The sequence below is a fragment of the Siphateles boraxobius genome, unplaced genomic scaffold, assembly GCF_051911475.1.
Source record: "Siphateles boraxobius isolate OS27281-9 unplaced genomic scaffold, OSU_SipBor_1 5, whole genome shotgun sequence".
Taxonomy (NCBI): Eukaryota; Metazoa; Chordata; class Actinopteri; order Cypriniformes; family Leuciscidae; genus Siphateles; species Siphateles boraxobius.
This window is the reverse complement of record NW_027509141.1, coordinates 8,670,985-8,693,720: the sequence shown is the minus strand read 5'-3', so window position 1 is coordinate 8,693,720 and position 22,736 is coordinate 8,670,985. Positions and strand designations below refer to the sequence as shown.

General features: G+C 39.4%; 1 protein-coding gene across 1 annotated transcript in view; it reads right to left on the bottom strand.

The window, feature by feature from the left end:
* Nucleotides 1–22,736, bottom strand: part of ptprga (protein tyrosine phosphatase receptor type Ga) — a 290,375-nt gene that overhangs the window by 74,780 nt on the left and 192,859 nt on the right. Inside the window, exon 5 of the mRNA XM_077202673.1 lies at nucleotides 853–948. Coding sequence (XP_077058788.1) covers nucleotides 853–948 — 96 coding nt within the window. The remainder of the gene's footprint in view (nucleotides 1–852; nucleotides 949–22,736) is intronic.

Genomic DNA, 22,736 nt, shown 5'->3' with positions numbered 1-22,736 from the left:
TTTATTTCAACTATTCATTTCCTTCTCTGTGGGCCTCGAGTGAGTTCACATAGTGTAACAGTGTAGAGCTTCTGTGTTGTGCGTCACACGCATCACACGCATGACCAGTGTCGGCCAATAGTGAGCCTACGTGTGACGTACAACACAGAAGCGCTACGCTGTTACATTACGTCAACAGCTTAGGAGAATGACATGGAAGAGAAGAAATGGTTGAATACAGTCATTATTTTGGGGTTTTTTTGCACACAAAAAGTATTCTCGTCGCTTGATAAACTTAAGATTGGGCCACTGTAGTCACTTGGACTATTTTAACAATGCCTTTAATAACTTTTCTGGGCCGTCAAGTTTCAATCCCTTAGAAGCCTCATCAAAAATATCTTAATTTGTGTCCACTCAGTCACTCACTCACTCACTCACTCACTCACTCACTCACTCACTCACTCACTCACTCACTCTCACTCTTGTTTTTTGAAGTGGTTGATTGAGTCTTTTGAACTCTGGATTATTACTCTGCACTGACAGATGTGTAATTTCTCAAAATTTGAGAGATAAGAATACAAACCCACACTCACAATTCCTAGTAAAAGACTGTTCAGTCTTAAATTGCTGTTTTGTGATTATCGCAGAGGGGTTGACAAAAGAACAGCACAGAATTGGAGGATTGTGTGTGTTTTCCCATACAGAAAACAGAGGCAGTGGGTTTTCTGCGAGTGTGAAGCTTCAGTATCACTAAACTTAATGGGACGAGAGAAAACCTCCTTACAAAATCAATGCTTTTTAATGCTAGCACTTAACACTGACACAGCTCAGCAGCCGAACATGAAGACGCTTTCGAAACGAGCGAGCTCTCACCTGAAAGAAGACAGACATAGCCGCAATTACTCGCTTCTCCCGTATGGCTGTGTTGAGACTGTCAAAGTCGTCCGAGTTATACATGAAGATCTGCATCTGTGTGACAGAGAGAGAGAGAGAGAGAGAGAGAGAGAGAGAGAGAGAGATGTGAGAATCTTGTTAGTCAGAGACCTTTAGCCAATCGGATTTTAATTCTTATATTATCACTGACAAAACACACATAGTCCATTATCAAAGCTAATATCTCATAATCTCATGGCCTCTAATCCGTCTCATCCTGTAATCTCCCGAGCGTTTGGCCTCCTCGTGTTTCCAGTCCAAACGTCAGGCTCTGTCCATCCTCTTATCACTTTGATGGGATCTCTGGCAGTAGATCAGGCTAATAAATGTGCTCAACTCTCCACGGAACCCTGTCTAAATTGGCAGCAGCCTCCTGTTATTCTCTGTTGTCAATACCTTTTCCCACAAAAAGGCTAAAAAAAAAGACAACAAAGATGAACGACATTCTCACTGGGAGATAGCGATCAGTTTTGTGTCAATAATAGGCGTAGATTCAACAATGGAGAAACAGCAAGTCCTGTTGAGTATCGGAGACTTAGAAATGAAGGAAATAATAAACATCAGCTTAAAACAAAGATTTAGAAGGACTGGAAATCCGAAAATTTTAAAAGAACTTCCCTTCCAACCAGAGTCGCTTCATCATTCTGTTGTCATGGCGATAATTAGGGATGAGTGACTACCGCTGTCAGTGTATTAAAATGTAATTTATACATGAAATGACTTGATTACAGCTCTTCTGTGATGAGAATGTTTTTAATTTCTGAATTCCTAATTATTTTGATATTTCAAATAATTGTCAAAATGTCAAAAATGTGATACAACTGTCCTGCTATAACGTTAAAAAACCCCAATGCCTCATTATTTTTGAACATAAACCTTATTAAGTAGTTTTGTATAACCTTTTGTTATTGACAATATTTTATTAAAGTACCATACAATATCAGATAATTTGACCTTTTCATGCCAAGACAAGCTGTGTCAGTGCTCAGTTCCTGTGGTTTAGTTCCTGTTTACCTTTGTTTCTATAGTCACCACATCAACTAATCACTTGCACCTGTTCCTCATTATCCCTCTTGTTTCTCTGTGTATTTATACCCTTCTGTAGTGGTCGGTAAAGCTGTTACTTCTCCTGTGTTCACGTTCTTGTTTGGATTATTGCCACCAGCTCCTGGTTTGGATTACCTTTGTGTTTATGTGTTCATTGAATAAAGACTGCTTACTTAAAACCCTCACCTCTCCTCGTTCCTGCTATAACCACGACATATATTATGGACACTCTTATGGCCCTGTTTATACCTGGTATTAAGATGCATTTTGGTTGATCGGATCACAAGTGGACGACGCTAAATACAGGTGTAAATGGGGTCTAAAATGCTTTGAGCTTGTCCACTTTTGACCATTTCCAGAGGTAGTCGAAAACGCATTTGACTGGATTGCTTTCGTAGTGTAAACGCTCATGTGGTCGAATGTGTTCAAACAGTCACAGAAGACCGCCGACTCTCCACCTACTGAACTAATAAGTAAACAGATTTAAATTTTGTCGGCTGGAGACCCAATGTTTGGTTTGAAGATGAAAATGTACAAAGCACAATGTTCTCTCAGCATTCGTGATTTCTAACACACACTCACAGCGTTCGGCTGATCTTGATGCTGTCAGAGCAGAAACAAAAGCTGATGCTCTCCGTATGTTTTTCCGTTGTCTCCGGGCACGTTCAAATGTAAATTGCACAAGCTTATTTACATTTACCCGCTCAAAATCAGGACAAAAGTGTTTGAAAGTGGACAAAAGAGACGGATTAAAACACCAGGTGAGAACGTGAATGAGTCTCCCTCGTCTACCTGTGATCCGATCAACCAAAATTCATCTTAATACCAGGTGTAAACAGGGCCTAAGTCACTGACCTACATAATAGAGCCGTGTGCTTGAGGAAGGGCCCTGATGACATCAGCCGATGTGAAGAATCTTGTTTAAGAGACGGGGCAAGTTTTATCATTTTTATGAAATATTACAAAGACAAACTTTTCTTTTCCCATTGGTATAACATGGACGTTAATCATTCACAAAATGTAATAAATGTAATGTATCTTGACTTACAAATAAATAAAACATTTGCTTTATAATTAAAAAACGCTGAGGTATTACATGGCAAAAGCAAATTTTGCTGAAATTACTCAACAGTTCAAACGAAAACAACAACAATGAATCTCCACAAAAGATCAGTATTATTACATATACAGTATAGCCCACAGTGCAATGCTCTTAAAATAAAGTAGAAATTTGCCTAGTTGCCTTCCACATCAGCTTGTTTCTCCCCACTTCTCCAGTAGCATTGTCAATATTATGCCTGCTGAATTTTTGTCGCCTCTGTAATCCTTACACGAGGCCCACTTTGATCTAATTCAGTACAAACACCTCCATAGCTTCAGATCGCACGGAGCATGATGGAGAATTCAGGAGCCTACAGGCCTGAGCTTAACGCCTTCATCCACAGCGCTGTATCTTACAGGCAGTGATTAATGACATAAATAACTGGGCAATTTCTGAGAACACGCTCTCAAATGAAAGTAAACAGCAGAGGGAGAAGGAGATTAACATAACAGGGTCGTGAGTATCTTAACCTCTCGCTATTGGAAGCTGTCTACAGTCTGTTTGTATTCAAGCAAGAGGCAGGTGACAGACTGACGCGTCCTCCATCCAAGACAGAGAAAACTAACTTTACACTGGATAAAATGAAAGACATGTCAGTCTTTACAGTGAGATCTGCAAGAGTAGAAACCAACGACATTGATATATAAGAAAACAGATTAAGTTTTTGTTAAGGCAGTTGGAATACTGGCATTGTATAAGGTCAAATGTTTTTTATGGTTTCAGTTTTAGTATATTATTTATGGTTTTAGTTTTACTACAATAATCCTAATTATAGGAAACAAATATCATAAATGTACTGTAGTAGGTCATTCAGGTATTCTATGCATAAATACAATTTGCATACTGTGCACAATATACATGCTGCAAAATAGTGTATGAGTAGTATGGTACTATGGTATTCTGAATGCTCTGTTAAAGTCTATGAAAGCTAATATTCATGAGTCATGAGAATCATGGGTGTTTGTGTATGTGTGTGTGAGTGTGTGTGTGTAGGAGGTTGATAGACTATGCTAAACACTAAACCACCAGCGGCTTCATTACAGAAATGTCAATAATTTATTCTGATTCATGAAAGAGAGAAAATTATAGCAGTAGAGAGAGAGAGGTGAACCTTGTGTCAGTTCACCTTTATAACACAACACAAACACTAACAGTAGTGCACACACACACACACGCACGCACGCACGCACGCACGCACGCACGCACGCACGCACGCACGCACGCACGCACGCACGCACGCACGCACGCACGCACGCACGCACGCACGCACGCACACACACACACACACACACACACACACACACACACACACACACACACACGCATGCAAATACATGCAAACGCACAAAGACATTAAAGGGCATCGTTCAATCAAAATGCAATGGAGCAGAATTTACAATAATGGAGTATCGTCCTTAAGCCTAGTAAAATAGATGAATAAATACAATAAAAGCGCAATATGATGGATAACCCACCAGCAGCTTTATGTAGTTAAACAGTCCTATACAAGGGTAGTGCTTACTAAGGGTATTGTTCATCATTATTGATACTTGGGTTCAGGTATTACAAATAAAATTTCAAACTTGTTTTTCAACTGACGGACGATAAAAAAGGTGAAAAGAAACTCCCTTATATTTACATTGACCTGAGCCATATCTAGATATTGGCCCGTCAGAAACCGAGCACAACATTGCCCGTCCACTTTTTCAGCACCATTGGTTACGGAAGCATTATTTCCGGAAAATGTCTTTAAAGAGTTATAAGCCATGAACCAATCAAACCTGCTGTGAGGTGAATTAAAACATTTCAAACTTAGCTTTGAAGCAAAAAAGTGTTTGGAAATCTGACAATAATGAGTACTGAACCGCTTTAACTAGGAAAAAAAGTACTGTAAAATCCAACTAAGCATTACGAATGACATTAACGAATTAAAAACAATAGAGAAGTACAAAACTATTGGGTACAAATTTTTATAGTGTCTTTAGAAACAACATTTATGCTAATACAGTATATATTTAAATAGTTTGTGACCGTAGGGAAACTCTACTATGACATTCGCCGGGCGGGCACTAAAGAGTTATTTTGTTTTTCTGATTGGTGGAGATTTCTTTGCAGAATCATGGGTGATGCAGTTCCTCAAAAGGACTTCCAGTTTTAACCACATTATTTAAGAAGTGTTTTGAATTAATGCGGAATAATAGCTTTAACAAAAACAATTACCACTGATTAACCTCGTAGCTCACAGTAGGTGTAGATTTGTCTTTAAAGTTATTGTTAAAAATCAATTCCCCTATGGACACAATTAATGGGACTTCCACAACCTGATTTTATGATCTAACAATCACAATCAATCCTTAGTGAATTTGGACACTGAGGGCCCTGGAAGATCTGTCGCTTTTGCATAGTTTGTGACGTTTAATAATCATTTGACACTTGGGAAACAGTAGTAAGATGAAAAGATTTATCTTGAACTCTGTAAACTAGCATGTATGAAGCTTAATTAATTAAACAATTTAATAATCAAGTAAAAATGAATTTATACCAGTATGATATTATGCTGTAGCCACATTGTACCAGCGGTTTGGACAATGGATGGATGATTCAACTGCGGGCACCATCTTCTGGGGAGATGGAGGAATTCATTCGGCGCGACCGTCACTGTGCATTATGGCTATTCTCTAGCCGTTGAGCGTACATCGGGTGTACACTCGTTATTGCAGTTCAATGTAGGATTGAATGAGTGCACTTGTATTTGAAGGTATAGGGGGCGATTTCCAACTCAAACAAAGTTTCCCTGTGTTTGGCCTATTAGTCTGATTAAGTTCACCTGTTGATTATTTAGTTTACCTCTGTATTTATGTCCTGAGTTTCCCTTGTTCATTTATCCGTTCTATGTCGTGCATTCTGGTTGTTTTGCTCCTTAATGTTTCTAGTGTTTTCAATGCTGTTAAATAAACACTATACTGCTGCAAAAATATCCCTATTTCTCCTTTGTTGCAACCAAAGTGTGACTCTAGCATTGTGGCTGTTTTTGTGTAACACCATGGTTCCAAATGCTGCAAAAGCAAGTTTATAACTCAATTCTGTTGAACAGAGATTTTATTGTTGTTGCTTTTAAAGTATTAAAGTTTTGTGGTTTTTAGTCAATGTCTGTTAGCTATGAAACCATATTTATGCTCATCGATTAAATTCCCTTTAATCAGATACACATTTACAGATTTTTTCTTATGGTAAAACAGACCAAAAATTATTGATGACTCATCTTGTACTACACACTTTTATCCAATCAAATGCTCTTGAATGTGAATGCCAGCTACGCACATGATTTTCTGCTTGTTAGTTGGTTGTATGTAGTTGGTTATACCAATCAGAAAGTAATGGTTCATAGCTGTGCCATTAAAAATGAGATCCTGTTTCAAATGAAAAAAAAAAGTGCTTGTAAGCAAGCAACTCACAAACCTGGAGCAAAGAGCAATAATATCGACATTTCTGTGTAAACATAAACATACATAGGCTTTTACCTCAGACAGCCCAAGGAAGCCAACGCAAATATGTGAAGGGCATAAGCAGTACTCTGGCAGCTAGCTCTCTCTCTCTCTCTCTCTCTCTCTCTCTCTCTCTCTCTCTCTCTCTCTCTCTCTCTCTCTCTGTGTGTGTGTGTGTGTGTGTGTGTGTGTGTGTGTGTGCGCGTGTGTGTGTGTGTGTGTGTGTGGAAGAGAGTCTACTCCGAGATCATTAACATACAGGTCACTCACAGGTATCCGTGTCTTGTATGTACTTAGGTAAGTGTGTGTCTTTGTGTTTGAGCGTATCTCAGCAGAGTTTCATTAGCACACAGGTCACAGACACAACCTGTGAAATCCTCTGCTCTGTTTACACATATCAGTTACATTCACTCATTGTTAGCCAAATGTGCAAACACACATACAACAGAAGGAGTATGTACATCATGTACAGCAAAGATATAAAATTTGATCAAAATAGCCAGTGTCAAGCGTCAAGAAAATCAAGCAGCTGAGAGGAATTCAAAGCACATCTCATTTACAGTTTTTCTCGATTGCTTAAACACATTTTCTGGTACTTGAGACACAATGACCACAACATGTAACTCATTCACCAACCCCCTGAACCAATTCTGCTAAACTACAAGCACAATTCCTGCTCTACACTCAAATTGCAGTTCTAAAACACACTTTTTTCAAAACACTACACACAATTCTCTGCTTTTGGCACAATTTTCATGCAGAAAATATCTTGTTTTCACAAGGAACACACTGCCATTCAAATATGCACACTGACTCATCACAAGGGCAAACACCTGTCACACTATTTTACAATTAGCAATCAGAGCTTTAGCATAAAAGGGCAACAGGTGAGCTCTTCAATGGAGCAATGGATGCCAACATTGGAAACAGAGGCAGAGCCAGAGGAGTGAGAGTAAGAGGAGGAGGAGGACGAGGAAGAGGACGAGGACGAGGAAGGCCAAGGACCGTAATCTCTGATGAGATCCGAGCCACTTTGGTTGATCATGTGGTCAACCATGGTCTAACAATGAGGGAGGCTGGGCAAAGAGTGCAGGCAAATCTGAGCAGGTACACTGTAGCATCCATCATCCGGACTTTCCGAAATGAGAATAGGTAAGAAATCTCTCACTAGAAAATTGCAGTACTGCATATCAATACAGTACTCAATGAGTACAGTAGTACAGTATTGCCTGTGGACTGTTCTGTAGGACTGTAAAAATACTGTAAAGTATGTTTCAAGTATTTAGGAAATGTATTGTATTTACAGTATTTTACTATTTGTTTGGCAGAACTGCAAGATTACCAACACAAGGTGGTCGGGAACGTGTTCTGTCTCCTGAACAGGAAACTGAAGTCATAAACATGGTCCTAGAAAACAACGCCATAACATTACAGCAAATACAAAGAAAAATAATAGAAAACAATGACATATTTCAAAATATTGATAGGGTAAGCTTATCAACACTGGACCGTGTCTTGCGCAGAAATCATCTCAGGATGAAGCAGGTCTACAGGGTGCCATTTGAACGCAATTCAGAAAGAGTCAAAGAATTGCGATATAACTATGTGCAAGTGAGTCCCACAATTGATGCATACTCTCAACACTGTATACAGTAAATTATACATATTTCAATATTGTAATCATAATGATTGTGCTTCACAATAGTGACCACTCCATGTCTATTTCTGATATTGTCATACTGTGTTTCAGAGAGTCCTTGAGCTAGAGGTGGCTGCAGTGGAGCACCAGTTCATCTTCATTGATGAGGTTGGGTTCAACCTCACAAAAAGACGAAAGAGGGGAAGGAATATCATCGGCCAGCGTGCCATTGTTGAAGTCCCAGGACAGCGCGGAGGGAACATCACAATGTGTGCAGCGATTACCCACCACGGCGTCATCCATCACCATGCTACCCTTGGCCCCTACAACACCCCCCATCTGATCACATTCCTGGACACCCTACACAACACACTCATTCCACCAGATCAGGTAGATGGCCCAGAGCAGCTCAGGTACGTTGTCATTTGGGACAACGTAAGTTTCCACAGGGCTGCTCTGGTTCGTAACTGGTTCACTGCCCACCCACGCTTTTTAGTTGTTTATCTCCCTCCATATTCTCCATTCCTCAATCCAATTGAGGAATTTTTTTCTGCCTGGAGATGGAAAGTGTATGACCGAAATCCACAAACGCGTATACCTCTTCTCCAAGCTATGGAGGACGCATGTGGAGATATAGCAGCTGATGCTTTTCATGGCTGGAATCGCCATGCTAGGCGATATTTCCCCCGCTGCTTGGCCAGGGAAAACATTGCTTGTGATGTGGATGAGGTGCTGTGGCCAGACCGCAACAGAAGAGAGGATGCAGCATAGTTTTTTTTTTTTTTACTGTAACTGTGTACAGTAAATTCTTCTGTTGTTTTGAATGTAGTGTATGTGCAACTTTGTGTTGGTTGGGAATGGGATGCACACTCTGTTCATGTTTTTGTGGGAAAAATAAAATATATTTGTTACCGTGTATTTGTGTGTTCTGAGTATAAAAACAATATTCTCAAATATTTTACAACACACTTATGTATGTACTGTCTTTAGTAAGTGTAACACTGAACAAAAAAAGGGCTAAGTCATTATGATGAATGGAGAAGAAGTGTTTTCCATTCATCATAGTGTTTTACATTGAGCACATCAGTGTTCAACAGGTTCTTATAAATGTCTATTCATATGATGGTTTGTGTGTGTCATTTGAAAACAAAATACCATTTTGAGAAGAAATAACATTGTTTTGAATGTAAAGTTTCATTTTGCAGGAGAATTGAGGGGTTTTGCCCATTGTGTGTGTGTTTTTTTAATTGTGTGTAGAGTTCTGAGAATATGAGGCATTCTTTCAGAAAATGTGTGTAAACAATCGAGAAAAACTGTAAGCAGACACTCCAAGCCTCAGAAGCCTGATAGCACACGTCTTTCATCAAAATGACTATTCGGTGTTAGTGATGGGATGCCTTATTCATTTCTGCTCTTTTGAACAGTTTGCTTTAATGAACCGGGTCAAAAAAACGAATTGTTTATCGGTATTTCTTTACATCAGATCTTGCTCATTATGTTTCATGTGAAATAAATGGTATTTTCATGAATAGTGTACAAAATACAGCCTGCTGATTTTTTTCTCTCCCTATGACAATTCATGTTCTGAGGTTTGTAGTTTTTGTAACCCTGTTAATTGAAATATTTATTTAAATAGATTAAAACATTAAAAAAAACTCAAAATTAAAAACAAAACAAAACAAAACCCTACGCCAGAAAATTAATAACAGGATTAACAATTCAGCCTAAATTAAGTTGTCATTCAGAAGGTACTAGTTACCAACTTGAGACCAAATGTTGGTATTTATTGATAAACTTATAATTCCTATAAATAATCAAAACAATATTTGTTTGATTATTTTTCTTACAATAACTTGCAAAACAGGACTGAACATTTGAGTTTGAGAATACTAAATATTGGTGTAAAAATCATAAAAATGGAATGACTTACATCGATTTAATTGATACACGATTTACATTTTTGGATACAGTTGAGAAGGTCAAGACCACTAATGTTTGCAAATTGGTGGGTTAGCTGTGTGAACCATTTAAATCAATTCGTGTGTTTTCATCTCAACTGACAATGTAAGAGTGTTAACTGTTTAATCATCTGCAATTATCCCAAAACATTTCCTGTCAAATATTAAAATGACATTAAGCAAATGTTTTTTTTCTCTAGGTGTATGAGTTTTGAACATATGTGAATAGTGACGCTTTGCTGATTATGCACTCTTTAACAGATGTTTCAGATACTTCTGTGTGTTAGCATGTATCTAACATGGAAGAATCTCTAAAAGTTACCACTAAAAATAGCCACAACTGGAAAAAATGAGGTCTGTGAGGCACACTATTATGTGCACGGGTGGATGTAGCCTAGTCGCTTAGGCCTTAGGCTGCTAATACAAAGGATTCAGGTTCAATCCAAGGTAAGAGGTGGAATTGGACAGCTACTGTAATCACAATCCAGCTTTATAATGATTGTGCCCTTTAGCAAGACACTTAACCAGAGGCTGCCCCAGCGGGACCATGCCTGAAATTAGTTACTGTAAGTCACTTTGAATGATCCATATCCGCTAATGGCGACTTTCGCAGAATTCTCACAGAGATGCTGTTACTGAGGTGGCTTTGAAGAAAGATATGATTGGAAATTCACTGACTAAGATCCAAATTGTTTCCCCTGCTCTACAGAGAGACGGACCTTGATCTACAATCAGCTTTCTTCCTCTACCTTGTCATCCTGTTCGCTTTGTTCTACAGAGCAGACCTGCCCATAGATCAGTGCTTCAATTTTGAGTCACATAACAGGTCCTGAAGTCATGGGTAGGGAAACTCACCCAACCTTCTGGAGAGATTGCTGAGCCATTATTTGATTTCTTGGCACGAAACTTCTAATAACAACCAATCTAACTGTGGTTGGTCACATTTAATGGTAGGTCAAATGGCATTTTCCTGATTGAGTGGGCAGTTCTTGATTAGAAAAAGGTAAAAAATCATCTCGTCGATCGTTAAAAGTATAGCTAAATGAGAATATGACTTTATAAACAAGAAAAATGGCTGCAAGGTGAATCAAACCTCTGAGAAGTTGTCCTTGTAACAACTCTGAGGGGGTTTCTGCAGCATCAACATTCACAAAGCCAAAAGAGCCTGATGTAAACAAATGGACTCATCTAGGATCTTCTCCTGAGGAGAGACTGTAATTCTCCTCACAGCAAATGGAGGACGAAGGGGGAAAACAGGCATCAGCGCCTCGGGGAGGCCCAACTTGGCTTCTTATGTTCCTTTGTTTCTGAAAAACATGCAAGGTAACCCAGCCGAGAACCGAGCCATCAATGGACAACACCTAAACAAGCCTATCTGCCGTCGGGGGGGCTTTAAATACGGAAGCCCTGCTGTTCTTCAATGCGGGACTTTCTTCAAATCTCCCAAAATGACTACGACTACCCCTTTCACCTAACCACATGAGGTCTGTATGTCCCTTCTGCTCACATTCCTGCTAGGGTCAAGGTCAGTGTCTAGGACTATGCCTGCCTTCGACTGATGGCTTCTCAAAGGGCTCCCTGTTGCTACAAGTCCTGCTGAAATCTATCAACGGCTCTTCAGAACTTCAAAGCTTGAGGAGGAAATGTCCTTTGACCTGCTAATTATAAACCAATCAGGATCGTCTCGCTTTGGCTTACAGAGAAGCGGACGTCGGAGATTGGCAGGGTTTCTCTCTCTTTGTCTTCCTGGGCAAACATATTGACCTGCCTCTCAATACAAACAGGAGCCAATTAGCCATGGCCGCTGAATTAATTTAGCTTTTGTTTTTATAAAAGACTAAATCTGTGTCCCCAGTGTTTGTTTGCAGCTCAGTCATCCATCAAGGTCAATCAGGGGGTTGGATTAGAAATAATAAATGAATAGCAGAAATAATAAATAACCTGGAGAATTACCAGTCATTAGGAGCTCTAAACGTTCCCTGATTTGGACATTGTGTTTGCACAAAGGCGACTGGCTCAAGTTTTCAAAATCAAGGAGCAAATGAAATATTGACAAACTGGCACTTCCTCTTTGGGACTGGGCCACATTACAATGCAGGTGGCAGAGCGTGTCTACAACCAACACGTTCTGGATGAGTGTACAAGCTCTAGTCTATTTGTCTCTCACTGACCCTTGCACTATCAACTCCGGCACTGTCTCGTATGTTAATTATGTCAAGATTGAGACATTTTAAATAACGAAGACCATACGAAAGGTGTTTCGCTAAAGTTTGTTTTGTTACATGTGTGGAGAAACGAGAGCTGTTGATCTTGCACAAGATCAACCAGAAGTGTGACCTCAGAGGATAATAATGCTCACCTGAAATAACTGGGGCAGCCAATCAGATGCTTCGGCCAATTTGCCACAGGCTGCAACGGAATCAAGGTCATGAACAGTTCTCTAGTTTGTTGTGTTAGATGTTCAGAGAAATGAGAGCACACCTATCTTTATCTTTCTCATCACATATTTAATAGTAGAAAGCATTACATTAAGAATGCAACAACAACTCAAGTCTGATATGTAACTAAACATATTAGCTAGTAGATGACAAGTTAATGGATCATCAAAATAAATATTCCATATCCTCTAGCGTTGACATGGTTATATACACGCACATACACACACAGACCTCCCCTAGCTGATCCATTCCTTTAAGTGTTGAATTTGAGTGACGGGACACATATATTGATTTCGGCACTTTATCCCTTTAAAACAACGGCCGTCACCGTGAGAAAGCAAAGGAGATAAACGAGCACTGCGGTCCGCAGGGAGCTGAGCCTAAAGATTTCCCATCAGTCCTTGCTCTCGCTGACCGAATGCCCGCAACACAGCTCTAACATTATTCCTTCTTTACACTATCTGTTTACTCTTACTGAGAACTTTTACAGAAAAGAGATCAAAATAGTGCCTGAAACTCTTTTATTCTTTTATTAACAAATAGTCAGGGAAAAGGGGTTGATTTAACCATAAGAAAACGTTTGTCAAACTATTCTATTTTCTCCGCTTTTTGGATGAATTTAGGATGAATAGTTTTGACCATGATTTGTGTAATTATTTTAGCAATAAACATTAGATTAAAAATGATTAAATAAAACATTACATTAAATAGAATTAAAAAAAAATATAAGAGAGAAAAAAAAAAGAGAAACGGGTAGCGGTAAAAAAAAAACTCTTATAAATGTACAATGTTTACAATATACAGGTATTTGAAAAAAGACTAATTTTCATGCAAGATCAATTTTATGCTGTTAGATGTGGCCTTCTTTTGCAAATCCTTGGCTCTACAATATTTCCCATACCATGGTTTTGTCTGATCCACATTTGCGGTTTCAATTTTAGCAGAATTTAAGGTTTGTAGCTGCACACTCTTTGAACCAAAACGGTTAAGAAAAAAACAAAACTATCTTTTCTGAATCAGAAACAATCTTGCCCCCCACAGCGTGCAGACATTCTGAAACGGTCTTGCGTAGTTTATTGTCAAGTTCAGGATGGGAGAGGGCAGGGTGCAAGCAGACAGCCTCTAATACCTGTAATATAAATGGTAATAGTGCCAAGCTTCCTCTGAATCCCAAAAAGACAACCTGGGAGTTTTACCTCAGACGAGGCCTGTTATTCCTCTCTGGGCTTTGTCTCTAAAGAATGCACTCTGCACACCACACTTTACCAAATTGAATTTATCCCGTATTGACATCACTCCAGGTCCCACAGTTGAAGGTGCGCACACACGCACATCAGACTGACATTCACAAGGACAAACAAGAGGGGAAACCCTATTGCTTTATAAAGCAGGACCCAATATGCAGTATGTGTGAAATGAGAATAAACCATACCATAAGTTTGATTATTAGTTAAGATATTAGTATGTAGATCAGTGTATAAAAGTTTGTATTAAACAGCACAATGCTAATTGACACAACCAGCAAAACTAGTATGCAAAAACATCACACACAAAAATACAGGGCATAAAGGCTGTTTAAAATTTGGGGCATTCTCGGATGTGATGAATGCTTAACATTTACACTCACAATACTTTATCAGCATCAGACATCATAAACTGCCTTTGTGTTTCCAACTTAAGCGTTAAATAGTGGTTATGATGTTTCATGGTTACAATGTGGTGATAAAAAAACTATGCCAGAATGGGTAACATAAAAAAAAAATTAAAACAGGGCCAGAAGTAACAGGGTTGTAAATCTAGTCTAAATTAAGCTGTCATTCAGCAGCGGCTAGCTTTCCCAAATATTATTTTGTAAAAATCGCAAAAAAAATAAAATAAAATTGTTTTGTAATCCTGTTACCTAAACAAAATAAGACAAAAAAACATGCAGGGCCAAAAGTAACAGGGTTGCACATTTAGTCTAAATTAAGTTGTCATTCAGCTTTCCCAAATATCATTTCGTAAAAATCGCTAAACTTATAATCATGTTACATGATAATGTTTGATGCTTTATCTATGTATTTTACCATTCTACTGCAAAGATTGATTGGATAAGTAGTTTTGCCATTATGTCCTGTAGTAGACTCAGATTATTATTTTACAGCTATTTGAGCAGTAATTTCTTGATTCTTCATCAATAGCGCAAGTCTTTCATACTGCAATTAACCAAACCATCTGAAAGACCACTACACAGGGGTCTGAGAGTGGTCTAGTGTATAGATAATACAGTATGAGTTCAAAGATACATGACTGCCTCTGAAGTGCTTTGACCTTGTAATGAACTGTTCTTCAATTCTCCGTACAGCACCAGAGCTTTTTCAACCATGCATCAAGGCCACACGGTGTCGCAGAGAGAGAGAGAGAGAGAGAGAGAGAGAGATAGAGAGAGAGAGAGAGAGAGAGAGAGAGAGAGAGAGAGAGAAAACTTTCATCCTTCTTCCCAGAAAATGAAAGAGTAACAGAGACGCCCTGAGATCTGTAAAAGTGTCATGTGCCTTTTATTTCCCATTTCACGGGTATTACATCTTTTCATAAAATACAGGAAACACTGTTTTTGAGCAAAGAAAGAAAGGAGGGGACGGGATCTACGGCAAGATTATCAAAAAATGGTATCTAGCAAAACAAAGAACTGGGACAACATCTATTTGGCCTCCAGGTTTCACATGGCTTTTAAAGAATGGATGTGTTTTTCAGTGTCAGAGGAGGCAGAGAGGAAAATATAACATTATGTCAGGAATTGGATGTGGCCCTTTTCTTGGAAGGGCAATAAAAATACAAAGATTGAAAAAAATGGGATGGCATGGATCTGTTATCTAAAAAGATTTTATAGGATGCTGTTCAGTGACAGAGATGGAAAGAGCATAGGATAATGCATTACTGCGGAAAATAACTAATTTATGGCATGAATCCAGTTTGTGGAGTTGGAACGCTGGAAAAATGTAATACATACAGTGCTCACTTAATGTCAGAAAATATATATGGTTTGTGTTGAGGTTTCAGTGCTAATTTATTTTTAAGTCATTACTTTGGGCCTTGTGTGAACGAACAACATCGGGAATTTATGACATGCCATTAAAGTGCATTAACATTGTTGAAGTGGAAAATCGTTTTCCACTTGAATATTGCTTACAATGTTTAAGCTCCATGGTTTTTCCCTGAGTGTGTGTGCTGTGAAATGGATTCCTCTTTTCATGTATAACCGTGCACTGCTTTGTGTGTGTGTTTGTGCGTGTGTGTGTGTGTGTGTGTGTGTTATCTCACCCTGGCTAAACAAGGAAGAGCTTTGCAGGCTCAAGCGAAACTTGAGCCCTTACATTTGTATAGATGTGTGTATATTGTTATTTATATGATTTATATCCCACGCACACTCTAATACTTCAACAGTTTACAATTTTGTGTCCCTAAATATGAATCTTCTCTCATAGGCTCTCTGACGTCAAATGTGGCCCTAGAACATGTGAAGAGCCTGTTTGAAGACACGATTAACATGGTGTCTGAAGAACACCAGAGAGACAAGAAATAATGATACGGCCTGACCCCATTTCTTGTTGGTTACATTTTATCAGTTTATTTGCATTTGTCAAAAATAGCATATGATGGTTTGTACCCAGTGTTTTCCACTTTGAAAAAAACAAAAACAAAACAACAACAAATACACAAATATACAAGTTGTGTATTTGTTGTATTTTCCTTTATTTAAATAATAAAATAAAATTAAAGTGAAAATGCTGATGAAAATATAAAAGCTCATTCAAAATATTAATAAATACTATAAATATATCTATATATAAATAATATATGTGCACCCACAAATAAAAATTCTGTCATAATTTTCTCACTCATGTTGTTCCAAACCAGTAAGACTTTCGTTCCTCTTTGGAACACAAATGAAGAAATCTTAATAAAATCTGACTTATTTCTGTCCCTCCATTGACAGTCTACGCAACTACCACTTTGACACTTCAAAAAGTTCATAAAGAGATCGTAAAACTATTCCATATGAATCGGGCGGTTTAATAAAAAATTTCTGAAGTGACTTGATCGCTTTATATTAGGGGTTTCCCCGACTAAGGATTTTCATAGTCGAATCAGAATCGTCAAGTCTTCCCTATAGTCGACTAATAGTCATATTGTGTGTGGGGTTGGGGAGGGGGCGGGGCTTTAACATTTTAAAGCCGCGATGTACAGAACATCACACAAAGATATAGAAGAAAATGTATAAAAACATTTCGGATCAATAAAACTAAGAAATAACTTCAGAAAGGCCACACTGCAGACAGATTAAATCGCCTAAATTGCCTGTACGAGCAGGCTCTAAGTACAGAGCGCAAGATTTATTTCTAATAAATAAAAATACAAAACGAAATAAGTCTGAATCAAGTCACAAGATCCAGAACAAATGTGTGGAAAGTGCCTAAAGTTTAGGGGAACATATATTCAAAACACAAGCCACAAATAGTTAAATTAGATAACCCTGAGGGATCAACAAATACAATTAAAATAAAGAAATTCTTAAAATAACGAAAGTATAGCCAGAATTGTCAACTTTGTCTTTTTAACTGCAGAAACAACATTAAACACTAAACTCGATTAACAATTTAGCTAAAATTGATCACTGCATCCAAAAATCTAATTAGAACTTGCTGAAATGTTTGTACCCTTGTACCCTACCTGATCGAGAGAAAGAAAATCTAGTCTTTCAATCTGTCTGAGTCTTTTCAAATTGTGTGCGTGGATAAAATACATTCTAAAACGCTTAACATGAAAAACGTTTAACGGCTTAATGTCATAAGACAGTTATTTTAAAAGATCAAATTCTGTACATACCTTATTAATAAATACTTTGTAGCCTACAGAAAAGCAGACGAGCCCAGACAATGAACGCAACACGTTTAATTAAACGTTAATTTTCCTTAAAGATTTAAATCCCTGCCGCCAAAACGCTCCTCTTTCGGTCACGGATCGAAAGTGAAACTTAAATCTGTCACGGGGTGTTTGGATTTATTCACGCACGTTAAAAATATTCATTAAAAGCTTCTTTCTTTGCACATTTGTATTTACAGCATTATTATAATAGGCTCCTATATTAACGTATTGACAGAAAACCGTTAGTTCTATGTGAAATCAGACATTGAGCACCCTCATATAACCTCTGCGAAGATTCGACCATGAGATTGGTAGTCGAATCAGGCTCCTCCTATCGATGCTTTGAATCGTTGACTATTCGGGGTCACCCCTACTTTATATGATGAACAGATTAAATTTAGGCTTTTATTGACATATAAGCATTGATCAGCGAACATAAACAGAAGTTCAACCAAACCTGCTTGACAATGAACCTCATTGGTTCTCATGCTTGAGCTTCCATCTACCACAACTGATGTGTGCGTTGAATGTTTATAGGTGTATAAAAGCTTGAATTAAAACTGTTCATCATATAAAGAAGTCGAGTTTGGATTAAACCGCTCAATTCATATGGATTAGTTTTTACTATCTCTTTATAAACCTTTTGATGCGTCAAAGTGGTAGTTGCGCAGCTGTCAATGGAGGGACAGAAATGTCTCAGATTTCATTAAAAATAATGTTCATTTGAGTTCCGAACAAAAGTCTATGGGTTTGAAGCAACATGAGGGTGAGATAATTCAGTAATAATTCTGAAAGATTGAGTTAATTACACATGAATCTGTAAATCTTTTTGACCAATTCACTAAAATAACCTGCTCGTATGAGTCATTTGTTCATGTTTTGGACTAAATTAAACACACTGTTTATTTTTGCGTGCAGCCAGCAAAAACAATGTGTTTTCTATTATTTACATAGTTGTTTGTATTCCTTTACGAAACTCAGTTGCTCAATTCAGGATTTCGAGAAAATTCCAGCCACCAGCTGCACATTCAGTGTGCGATCCCATCAAATAATCATCAATACCAGAGAACCCAAGTGATAACTAATTATTAGTGCTGTAGCATTACCTTCTTTTACAAATACAAGATCAGGCCATCAGCCCAGCAGAATGCATGTTACACAAACATGGCGACCTCGTCATTCGCCCAAGAGGCTAAGGCCAACGCAAAGCAGCGTGTTGTAAAATATTTACGAATTAATACAAAATCCGAGATGACACGTTGCCTCTTGGGATGCGTTGTTCCATTATATTTGTGTTTCCCCCAGCACAGCAGCTGGTATTTAGACATTAGGAGGTGTCAGCACCATAACCATGATTTTTCACGGCACAACCCCGCCACAGAAGACACCCAGATGCTGCTTTCAAAAGGTTAGCAGGCCACTGTTATGAGAATGTCTGTTATCTCAGCTAAAATGTCTTGTCGTAATTTAGTTTGTTAGACTTTTTACTTTCGGACTATTCATTAAAACCTAAGTTCCCGTGTCTGCATATTCTGTGTCGGCACTGATAACGCTTTAGACAGTTAGCAGTAAGTTTTTGGTTATTGCAGGCCTGCAAACCCCACAAAGAGAGGGGGGAAAAGTACTATAGGTGCTTTGTCAGGTCAATTTTCAATAAAAAATAGGAAATGAAAAGAAACGCTGACAGTGAAAGCGCTGTAACAGTAGACATGCACATATTTGAGAAAACCTATGCTCATTCCCATTGTTTGTGTGGTTCTTTCCCATTGCACGCGCTGTGGTCGCGTTTTCTCTTTTCAGCTATCTTTGCATCAGGTAATATTTGGAATGCGCTTTCTATTGCACCGACTGCAAGGGCTGATGGGAAATAAAATTCAATTCATCAATGCCACATCTTATCTCTGATACCCACAGCGGTGTGTGTTGGCTTCTGTGCCCCCCATCACATGTGTTAATTTACTTTGTGCTTCTCTTATCGGCGCAGGCGGACAAAGGCCTCAGTGAGAGCCTTTTCTTGCTCTGGTAGCAGCCGTTCTGCACGTTTATCATCGAGCCGGCTGGACAGAGGGTTCGCCAGTGATTAAATGGAATGCTGACCACCTAAGCGCCATATCCCACAATCCAACAGCTTACCTGACCTCCCTCCCCTCTGGAGTTTTAAATTCGGGCTGCATCGACGATAAGAGAAACACAGACAACTACCCCAAATTTCATCACCGCTCTCAACGCCCCTGGCTACAACGCAGACTCCATCACTCCAGGAAACCTTCAGAAATAACAGTCACGTACAGGTCCAGACTGAGTTATTTTCTGCACCGGTTTGGGGAAAAATCTACAGGATGCATTTTAGAAAATGACGATTTTGACATAATTTACTCACCCTAATGTTATTCCAAAACCGTTCTTTCACAGAACACAAAATAAGATGTTTTGCAGAATGTTTTCTATTCAATGAAAATGAATGGTGACCAGGGACAGTCAAGGCCTCAAAAATGACACCATAAAAGTACTCCAAATAATAATAATTAAAAAAAAACCTTCAAAATAATCCAACAATGTGTGCGTTACATTTTACCTTCTGAAGCCATAATGAAATTTATAACAAGTCATTATTCATTGAAATCTTCAATCTTAAATATCTTCCCTGCTTGCGTTTATTAATATGACATAACGGCAGATTTTACATCAATTATCTGTCTGGTAACTGATCACAACTGCCATATTTGATTATGAATAGAGATGCACCGATTGATCGGCTGGTGATCGGAATCGGCCGATTTTCACGTGATCGGCCATGATCGGCGACCGGCCGGTCAGTCTGACATATGCCGATTTTTTTTGACGGTCAAATGCACTCGGCGCCACATGATTAACATCGCGCAAAATCAGCATCACACGTGCACACAGAACGCACATGTAGGAAACCTCGTGAATTATGGCCGTTTCACACCGCAAGCGTGAGCAGCGCAGGGTTTTTTTTCCCCCGGCGTGCATGTTAATCAATGAGTGCATTCACACCGAGAGCAGGAGCAGCGTGTGCGTCGAGCAGGAGCGTCGCGTGAGCAGCAGTGAAGCGGGGTTTCGGCGCAGAGTCTATTTTTGCTGCGCTGCTCGTGCTCAATTAAAGTGATTGTTTAGCCTGGCTGGACATGTGGCAGATGAGAGAAGAACTGTTTGCGAAATAAAACTTGCCATTGATGTAAAAGTGATTGCAATACCCTGTGTGTGTGTGTGTGTGTGTGTGTGTGTGTGTGTGTGTGTGTGTGTGTGTGTGTGTGTGTGTGTGTGTGTGTGTGTGTGTGTTTTGAGAAACATCTTTATACTGCAAGGCTATATTTATTTTATTTTTATTTGCTATTTATATATTATTTTATTGCCATTACCTGTTTTCATACAGAAGTTTAGTTTCGTAAATAAGTAAATATATCACTTTTTTTTAGTTGAATATATGGAAATGAAAATGGTTCTTCCATACCATAACTCTGCATTTAGATATGTGTGAATTTCCCACACCAGGAGTAATAATTTATATAGTTTTATTTTATTTTATTTGTTCAAAAAAATTTCTATGTTCTATGTAAAATGTTCTATTAAAGAAAAGATAGAAAATAAATATTTGTGTTTGCTGTAAAGTGGTTAGAAAAAATGAAATTCGGAATCGGCTGAAATCGGTATCGGCAGGTCAAACTCATGAAAAATCGGGAATCGGAATCGGCTTAGAAAATTGTAATCGGTGCATCTCTAATTATGAACCAGGGTTATTACCAGGGCTTGACATTAACACAGGCCAAATGCAGGTGGATTTCAGCAGTGGCGTGGAACGCAGTCACTCCTACTAGCCACTTTGGCGGGTTGAATTTTAAATATACTAAATAAATTGTAGTCTTTTCTAAAGGAATCTGAAATAAAAAACAAAAACAAAGTGCAATGTAGTGTTCTCAAAAATATAGATTTTTCGATATCGATACTGAAATTTCTGAAAGGCTTCCAATACTCATTTTCCGCAGAACAGATACTGTCACGGTATACAAGTTCATTGTTTCCTTCTCGTCTCGTGTTTATGTTGTTGTATGAAAGCACGTGTGTAGTGGGCGTGAATGAGTGTCATTCCTTGATCCGCTCCAGCTGATCGTCATCACATCACCAGCTGCAGCCGATCTCATCTCACCATATATTCTCACAGTTCTCTCATCTCCTTTGTCAGATCGTTGGATGTTGTCTCTCCGTGTGGTGTTCCTGTCGGATTCGTTGGATGTTTGTCTCTCCGTGTGGTATTCCTGTTGGATTTGTCGTCGTCTCTTCGTTGGATTGTCGTTTGGGTTTCCACTGCACTTCACGGGTTCGTCTTCGACCATCGAGGTCCCTGCGTCATCAGTCCACACCCGTGTTCCTGTCTATCTTTTCACTGTTCAATAAAGAACTGAGTTTGACCTGCGATTGCTTCCGTCCTGTTTTTGACAACCATGACAGAACGATCTGACCGTGCTATGGAAGCAGCAGGTTCGCCGACCTCGTTGGAGGAATTCCTTCAACACAGCGCGAGAAGAATGGATTCTCAGGAGAGGAATTTAGGGGACACGGGTCGTGCGGTACAAGCTTTGGTGACGCAGGTGTCCGAGCTCACCCAGCAGATCCAACTACTTCGTGCTCCCGCTGCGCCACCCACACCAGCTGTTCCCCCCACACCACCAGCGATCGCTACGACATCAGAGCCACGCCTACCTGTTCCTGAATCATACGCTGGTGAGTCTGCTTATTGCAGAGCATTTCTGACACGTTGTGCCATGCATTTTGCACTGCAACCGAGAACTTTCAATAATGAGCCAGCCAAGGTGGCATTTGTCATTACTTTGTTGACCGGAAAGGCGGCGTTATGGGGGACAGCGGTGTGGGAAAATCAAGACCCTTGCTGTGCCTCGTTCCAGGCACTCTCCTCAGAGATGAGACGGGTGTTCGATCGGGCCGTCGCGGGGAGAGAGGCTGCCAGGGTGTTGGCCGACCTCCGTCAGGGTGACAGGTCGGTCTCGGACTATTCGATCGAGTTCCGCACCCTGGCGGCCGAAAGCCAGTGGAACGAGGCGGCGCAGTGGGACATGTTCCTGCATGGGTTGGCTGACCGCGTCCAGAGGGAGATCTACGCCCTGGACCTCCCCACGACGCTGAATGGACTCGTCGAGCTCGCTCTGAGGGTGGACGCTCGCATCACCAGAGTCGGGGGAAGAGCACCGTCCATTTGGTCTCCAGCTGGAG